At 42.3% G+C, this 8,345-nt stretch overlaps 1 protein-coding gene across 1 annotated transcript; it reads left to right on the top strand.

The window, feature by feature from the left end:
* The first annotated feature begins 113 nt into the window (after positions 1–113).
* fkbp1b (FKBP prolyl isomerase 1B) lies at positions 114–8,108 on the top strand. Its single transcript, XM_086019902.1, has 4 exons — positions 114–594; positions 1,424–1,471; positions 6,915–7,027; positions 7,551–8,108. Exons 1-4 carry the CDS (start codon positions 558–560, stop codon positions 7,677–7,679), a joined length of 327 nt encoding a protein of 108 aa, XP_085876028.1. The 5' UTR covers positions 114–557; the 3' UTR covers positions 7,680–8,108.
* Positions 8,109–8,345: the final 237 nt, after the last annotated feature.

Raw genomic sequence — 8,345 nt, forward strand, 5'->3', positions numbered from 1 at the left:
ATTTTAAAATATTTTAAAATTTGGATATTTTGGGTGACTTTTGGAATTATTGTACATTCAGTGGTTGAGACGACTACTGTTGCGTAACACAAGTGATTTTGGACTATCACTCTGCGAAGTGTATCATGGGAAAGGTAGTTTAATTGAAATTCAGGCTCCTTTCGAACGTATTTCCTCGTTTATGAGTAGCGTCTGCCTGCGGGTTTCAAATGAAACCACCAAGCCGGACCTGCTGTACATGCCGCGGTTGACATTTTATCTCAAACAACAACCATAAGTCCACAACAAGAAACCGCTGCTCCGTACAGCAAGTACTCCGTACCGCCGCAGTGTGGCGCCGCCATCTTGTGACAGCCAATCCGCCAGTAGAAGTCCAAAAATCCGCTTGCACGCTTCTCTCCTATCTCGGTTGGGAGGCTCTCGGCGGCGGTCGGGTGACGACTGCATGCTGTCCTTCGGCGGACACCGAGCTGTCAAGGTAGCGGCCATACGGGGAAACGCAAGCCTGGAAAGGACTTATGTTCCACAGCTAAAAGTCGACGACGTATCGCAGAACCATGGGCGTGGAAGTCGAGACAATATCTCCCGGTGATGGTGAGTTGCTTCTCCGAAGGGGCTTGGTAGTTTTCCCTCCCCGGTCCAAAACTATTATGTCTTAATTATTTTAGTTTATTTGCGCCTTATATTGTCATTTTTCGTGTTGGATCGGTTCAAAATCTCAAATCATATTTCCCTCTCGAAATGAATGGAAATGCCATCAATCCGTCCCACACCCCCAGAAAAAATTCCAACAAAAATGTGTTTGTTTTTTTTTTAAATGAGGAAAATAACACGATACAATACTGTACTTTATGAAAACATAGAGTAATAACACAATTGAATAGAATCATTGAATGTAAAGAATTAATTAGTTTGTGCATCATGATTTTATGCTTCAATTCAGTTTTTGTGCTGCTCCTTTTGGTGAGTGTGCAGGTGCATTGTTGAGTTGGGGGAAAATGTGAAGACTTTTTGGGGCCCCAGTGTGTCTTCCCCCCTGGTCGACTCATTAGTTTAATAAAAAAAACTGAATTGTTAAAATCAGATTTCAAGGCCCCTCTGTATTGCTAATAATATAGTCTTTCTACAGTCAGGAGAGGGAGCGTCAACTTCTTAAATTAAAATGTAATTCTAAAAAAGGATTGCATCATGTTGTGGCACAATGTAGTAGTACACTGAAGGCGCACAGCTCTAAATTAGAAGTTGTGGAAGTTTGAGAAAATATTATAACCAACGTGGAAGTGTTACTATCTCCGAAAGGTTTGTAAGGTTAATGTTTGTAAGCAGTGTTAAAAAAAATCTGTGATATAGCGGTGCGCAAAGGTTGAATCGCAATATATTGGGAGAACTGAAACATGAACTCATTTGTATTTGTGTCCCACAGGAAGCACATTTCCAAAGAAGGGTCAGACGTGTGTGGTTCATTACATAGGTGAGTGAGTCATACTTTCTATACAGGGTCTTGTATTGTCCCATGTTCTTTCATGTGGTCCTGCATGGTCTTATGTTTCCCTAGTACTGTCACATGTTGTCCCACGCTGTCTTACGTTATCCCATGTGTTCACTTAATGTCCTATGCTGGCCTACTATGGTCTCACAATGTCTTATTTATCCCATGTTGTGTCCTGCTGCCCCATTTTGTCCCATGGTCTTCCAATTTTCCCCACATTTACTTGCATGGTCTGTGGTATGTGGTAAACCTCTTTCTTGTTTTTGATAAACAGTTGAACACGTAGGCCAACTATGCGACTGCATTTTAATGTTAGTCATGACAGAGGTACTAGAAAAATTGGTCTAATGTTCAGACAGGCCAATTTTTGTGAGCTGCACTTCTGCGACATGGGGGAAACACATTTGGGTTAGCGCGTGCCTTGGGGCGCTCGATCGGCGCAGACATGTAGGTCAGACGGAAAGTAAACAAAACAAAAAGCGATGCTCGTTTGCTATCAGCCCCGTCTGCGGATCAGCAGGTTTATGATGCGGCTATAAAAATACTGCCTCGCCACTGCGCTGCAGGCTTTGTCATAAACACACGTGGCTGCGTTGAGATGCACTCTGAACTATTATGTAACATAAGCGAGAACAGTCAACTTCTGATTATTAGGGGGGGGATACCTTCCAGACCCATATTTTTCTGTAACTTGTTGGAATGGAAAGATAAGACACAAGACGGATATATAAGTTCAACATACTGTTCATATATAAATGGATTTTTTTATTACAACAACAAATCCTCTTCAGATGAAAATTATTATTTTTTTAATTAAAATGATTAACATTCTTTCTGTAGTAGACAGTATTTTTATTCACTACAAAAACAAAAACGCAAACGCGACCCATTAAACACATGAGAATTAACGATAATATCATTCAACACCAAAATGTTCAACCAAACCATCTCCTTTAATCTAAAAAAAGTCTGTTATCTTAATGCTAACTTACTGCGAAATGCCATAGAAGGGCAAACAACTATTAGCACATATTTTATGGTGATTAGAAACCATCACATGGTAGTATTCAAGTCGTATTCAAAATCTGCGCCATAACTAGGATACAAACGATGAATTGCGTTATAGTGACGGGAACGCCGTATTATCTAACTACCAAAAAGGGAAAAACTGCGCCATTTGTGTTATTGCTGCTTCCCTCCCAAACAAGGTGTCGACACCCCATGTCCGCCTGCCTCCCTACTGACTCAATGTCTCAACTGGTGTGCGTCACTCACATCCTCCGCGTTCTCTCACTCCGCATGTCCTCCCCCATTTCGACTCATTAAATCATCATGCTGCTGGCGGCTGGCTCCAATTCAGCCAGACAAGCCCCACAGAGCGATAAACGTGTTATTGACTCTGCAAAAGGAAAATGGCTGGCATGAAAACTCTGGCCGGTGTTTAAAAACTCAGCCCCCGAAGCTGCATTTAGCAACGTCAAATTGGGTTAGCATCTCTATCATGCAGTAGACTGACAAAAAAGTCAGAAGGAGCCATGTTGGAAAAGCCACCGGAAGTCGGCCATTTTAGTTTGAAGTGGTCATTTTAGGGTTAATGTTGCATATTCTTCACCATTTTGATTTGAACCAGACATTCTAAGGTCGGTTTGGCGAACTCCGAGGGTGCTTCAAAGACGAACCTGTCCTAGATATTTTCTGTGACGGTTACCAAAATTGAACCTCATTTACTGGACAGATGGACAATGCTAAATTGTGAGAAATATTTTGTCATCGTTGTGTGTGGGTGGAGCACTGTGGTGAAGTTTGATGGCTTGGCAAAAAAAAAAACACAAAATGGTAGTTACGTGCCATCGCTATGGGTCTCTCAGCCTGGCCGCCTTTTTGTTTTATAAGAACAGAGATCAAACTAAGATACTAATGAGGGGGAAGTCTGGTGATAGCGGTTAGCCATAGATTTGGGACGCTAGGCACTCCGAAGCTTCCTGCTGGCGAAATAGAAGCAAAGATAAAGAGGGTATTTGTTACATAGAGAATTTTGTTATTGCTTTCTTTCACTGGAAGCAAACGTCACATTCTGATCCGCTCATTTCATCCCAGTCTCAATGGGAACACTGGACGCGGCTGTCTGTGATCCTCACTTTGGGATTCAAACCACGCAGACACGCACACACGCAGCACAGACGCTCGCTTACATGCCGTGCAGCTGACCCTCCTGTGACTCGGGCGGGAGGCAGAGATTCCCAAATATGGCGAGCGTGCGGTCACGAGGCTGACATTTTAAAGAAAAGCCGCTCACGCTCGCACATGGAGCTTTGCGTTCAAGAGTGGAAACAAATCTGTTATTATTATTCATGATTCGCCCCCTGATCGCAACATTGGGGACACACATTTTCAATGGGTGGAAAATGTACGGTCAATGTTTATATTGCTTCCGGTAATGTCTGTGGGAAGTTAAGGCGCGGAATTTTCCAAATTGGAAACATTCCATGGGGATAACGGGAATTTATGGGAATAACTAGGAAATGACCACAATGGCATGTAACTAGGCGACCTTTGTTTTATTATTCACCACCTGGAGGGCTCGAAAATATAGTGCATCCCCCGCGAATTCAAACCATAAATATACCACAAACTATGGTCCTGAAACAGTTGAGTAGCATTGCAAGTGCGTACAAACATCTTCAAGCATTACTGTACCCTTAACATTACTATGCAGGAAACAGCTTACAGCTAAGCACACACATAAACAATGTAATGAATGGTGCAGTCCGGTAAATAACAATGAACATCTGACTGCACAGGCCCATACTGTACATCACGTTCACTGCACCACCTAGTTCAGTTTCGCAATTGGATTCAATGATCTTGTGGGCTTTTTTTTTGGCCCACAGGCCGCAATTTTCCCAGCCTTGTATAAAATCCTCCCAGTCACCTAAAGCTACACTCGTGTAGACTGCAGTGCAAGCTCAGACATAAAGCCTGACATGCAGCTTTTCTTATCCCCCTTTTTTAATGCGGGGGGGGGGGGGGGTGGAGGGGGTGTCATGCTGGCAGCTCCTCTAGACTTGTGTGTGGGGGAGGTGGCTGGAGGGGAGGGAGACAGGATATGGCGGAGTAAAAATAACCCCGCCTCTGTTAGCGCTTAAGCTTTTTCTTTTCTTTTTCTTTTTTTTTTTTGTGCCGACGCAGCCAAAGAGCCTGGAGTTTTCTCTTGAGAGTCATAATGGGCGGCGTCAGCATCCGGAAGGGACGAGAGCTACCACCCAACCCATGCACCCACAGCTGATAACAGCAGCGACTGCGTCAAAAATAATCACACTAGAGTAGTAATAATAATAATGCTGAGATTTGATTGACAGGTCATTTATGGTACATTGCGGGAGTAACGTTGCAGACCCGCCCCCGACTGTATAAAATAACAACATAAAAATAATATTATAAACATATTTGAACACAAAAAAACAAATTGCAAGCAGAAAATGCATAGAAAATATGTAATACTACAAATAAAAATAGTTTCAGCATTGAAACATTGTACTGTAATTGAATGTGAGTGTGCAGCTGCCACAAAGTGAACCAAAATATGAGCACACCTGTTTTGGTTTTACACAGCTCTTCTTCTACCAGATCGCTCTAGCTTGTGTACCTAATAAAATGGACTGAATGCAGCTGTCAATCATGACGGCACACCCTTGTTTTGTAACTTCTGCCACAAGATCAGTCAGGAGATTTATTTAACACCGCCTAATGTTAGAAACCACCCACAGGGCTGAAAAATAAATAAATAAAGTGCCAGACGGCAGCATTTGCGTCTGTCGCGGGATTTACGAGATCTGCTGCAAACCAATCACCAGGGGGGCCAAAAAGATTTGGTGTTTTTTTTTGTCAAGCTTTTACCTCCACTATGCTCAAAACTTGTTTCACTATTTAGACTATTCAGCACAGTAAACGAATGACTTGTGCTCATGAGTAGCATGCCCGCTACACGTACACTACCGCCTTCCACTGGATGACATTTCTGCACACCATTAAAACAACTTTGGCATACTAGTGGGACAACTGCATGTTACTGGTGAGGAAAAATAGTGCACAAATGCAAGTGCAAAAATTTTTTTGTTGTTGTTGTCTTTGTCTTGTGTTGTAATGTGTTAATGCGTAAAAATAAATATATATTTTATTTGATATAATACTGTATGACAATAACTTTAGCTGCTTTTAGCATAATGTGCTAGTTTTTTTCTTACATTCAGAAAATGTATGAGAGAATTTTATCTTCAAATTTTAAATATCTTACATTTTTTTGTACTTTCCCTGATGCATGTTATTTTCCAATTTATGGCCCGAGGCACAATCACTGTATGGCAATACCACTGGGCCACTAGGATGCGCCATAGCAGGTGTTGGCCCTCTGTTGCTTGGACTTGGTGACTTCCTTGTTTGGAACCCACCCCGGCCCAGCTGAGATCGGGCAAGCCTTGTGTGATTCTTAGATATGCCCGGAGCCTCTAAATTTAGAGGGCTGGTGAAAGCGGAGAGGCGACGCAGTTATGGCGCTAAAGTGTAACGTTCACGCAACGTCTTTAGACCCCCAACTATTCACACTTGCCGAGTGAACACAGGCTGACATAAATTAAATGACCGTTACCGGAAGAGTATCGCAATGCAGCGTCAAATCATTTTACCACACACCAAGAGTTTGTAGTCGGCTAACTCGGCTACGATGGGATCTCCGTTAAACCCAGTTAGGATGGAACATTTTGTTGTTTTAGACCCCGCTTACACAAGAACAGTGTCAAGAAATTGGCTGTCGTATTATACTGCCTCCTGGTGGCCAAGGCGGGCACACCAGAAGGAGCAGTACAATGAATCGGATTGCAGCATTAAATCATGATGCACCAAATGTTTAATTCGGATTAATGGAAAGATGATTTGAGGTATTGAGTTACAAGTGTGGCCACGGAATGAATTAAACTTGTATCTCAAGGCACCTGTGTATTGCAAACATAGCTTCTTCTGTGAGCAATGTGTGCGAGGTCTGAGGGCTATCAAACTTGACCTCCCTTTATGGTGGTGGGAGTGATTGTCAAAACACTCGGTACTCAAATCGTTAATGAGTTATTCACTGGATAATAATAAAGGTCTGATTCCAACATTTTTATCCATCTGTGTTTCTACTTTTTTTTTCTTCCCTCCCTCTACACGCTGACAAGCGGCGACCTAGTTGTTACCTTTAAAAATAATCCAATAAACCAGGCCACCCGCTTCTGATTCCTAGTCCGCCTTTGTGCATTTGGGAGGATTGAAACCGACGCCCCCCTCCTTCCACCACCCACTCGCTGTCACACTTCCGATTTTCCAACTGAATCCTAAAAAGGCCTCGTTTGCAAATCTCAGCCAGCAAGTGATGATTTGATCTTTTTGACAGGTATGCTGCAGAACGGCAAAAAGTTTGACTCATCCCGGGACAGAAACAAGCCCTTCAAATTCAAGATTGGACGCAATGAGGTGATCAAAGGCTGGGAAGAAGGCGTGGCTCAGGTTAGAAAAAACAGAGCATTCCTTTGTAAACACGCTCCTTGCACCTGCCACTCGAGATGTAAGCGCAGACTGGTCTTATGTCACTCTATGGGGGGGATTGCTTTTTGTCAATCAAAACAATCACCACAGTTGTTGGATGATTTTATGGGAGCATAATTAAGAGAAAGGGTGTTGTGTTGTGTTTTATTCTATTCATTACCAGTAGGGCCGATTTCATTGGATTTGCGACGAGGTGACTTTAGGCTTAGTACAACAGCCCCCTCTGCTGCACACTAAGAAGCAGGCAGGTTTTACCCAAGGAAATACCAATGTTTATATACAGTGGTACTTTTACTTGAGATTAGGACAGCACAATTGTGAGAAATTTAAATAAAACAGCAATTTACTAAATTGAAGTTTGGCCCTCAATAGGGAACTTAAATATAGTTTGGAAAAATAAATGTTATTAAATGTTAAATGTGTATTGTGATAAAAGTTATACATGTGTATTTTTGCTAATGAGGCGTTACATGTTATCACCCAGATGAGCCTGGGCCAGAGGGTGAAACTCACCTGCACGCCAGACGTCGCCTACGGACTCACGGGGCACCCCGGCGTCATCCCTCCCAATGCCACGCTCGTTTTTGACGTGGAGCTCCTGAAACTGGAGTGAAAACATTTGTGCAGGGACCCGGTCGATGCGCTGACTCTCATCCCTCTCTTGTTCCATTTACTATTTAAATGCATCCAAACTCTATTCATATTACACTGCAATCAAAACACTCACTGCCTTACGGTATTAGCAACAGAGCATAAGCACATTACAAAAGTCCCTGCATCATGACTGGGTATTTTCTATATAAACATAACGCTTACACAAACTACTGACCTGACTGCATCGCCACTTTAATCAGCGTTTGTCCTGCTGAATGCTCCCGAAAATGTTGCCATGTTAACAATGTATTTGTAACTACTCCCCCAATAAAAAGCATTTACTGCATGTGTGTTTTCTGGATTCGACCTGGTCTGATGGTGTACGGAACCGTTGCTGCTTATCATTTTGTTGACCAACTCTGGAATAAAAATGGCATGTTAACTACAATGTGTCCTGTGTGAAACATTTGCTTGAGAAGAATTGAATAAAAACTATCATACCTTTCATTTCAAACAACACACATTGCATGTTCCAAATATTTATTATATTTACTTAATACTTTTATAAATAACCTTAAGATCGGCACTATTGGCAACGCATGACCTCTAAAAGGTCTAAAATTGTATATCAAATGTTCTGATTTTCCACTCATTTGTCTTATTATACCCCACCAATATGGCCGCC

Source organism: Filicampus tigris, chromosome 20 (genome assembly GCF_054856515.1).
Source record: "Filicampus tigris isolate MCC_2025a chromosome 20, RoL_Ftig_1.0, whole genome shotgun sequence".
Lineage (NCBI taxonomy): Eukaryota > Metazoa > Chordata > Actinopteri > Syngnathiformes > Syngnathidae > Filicampus > Filicampus tigris.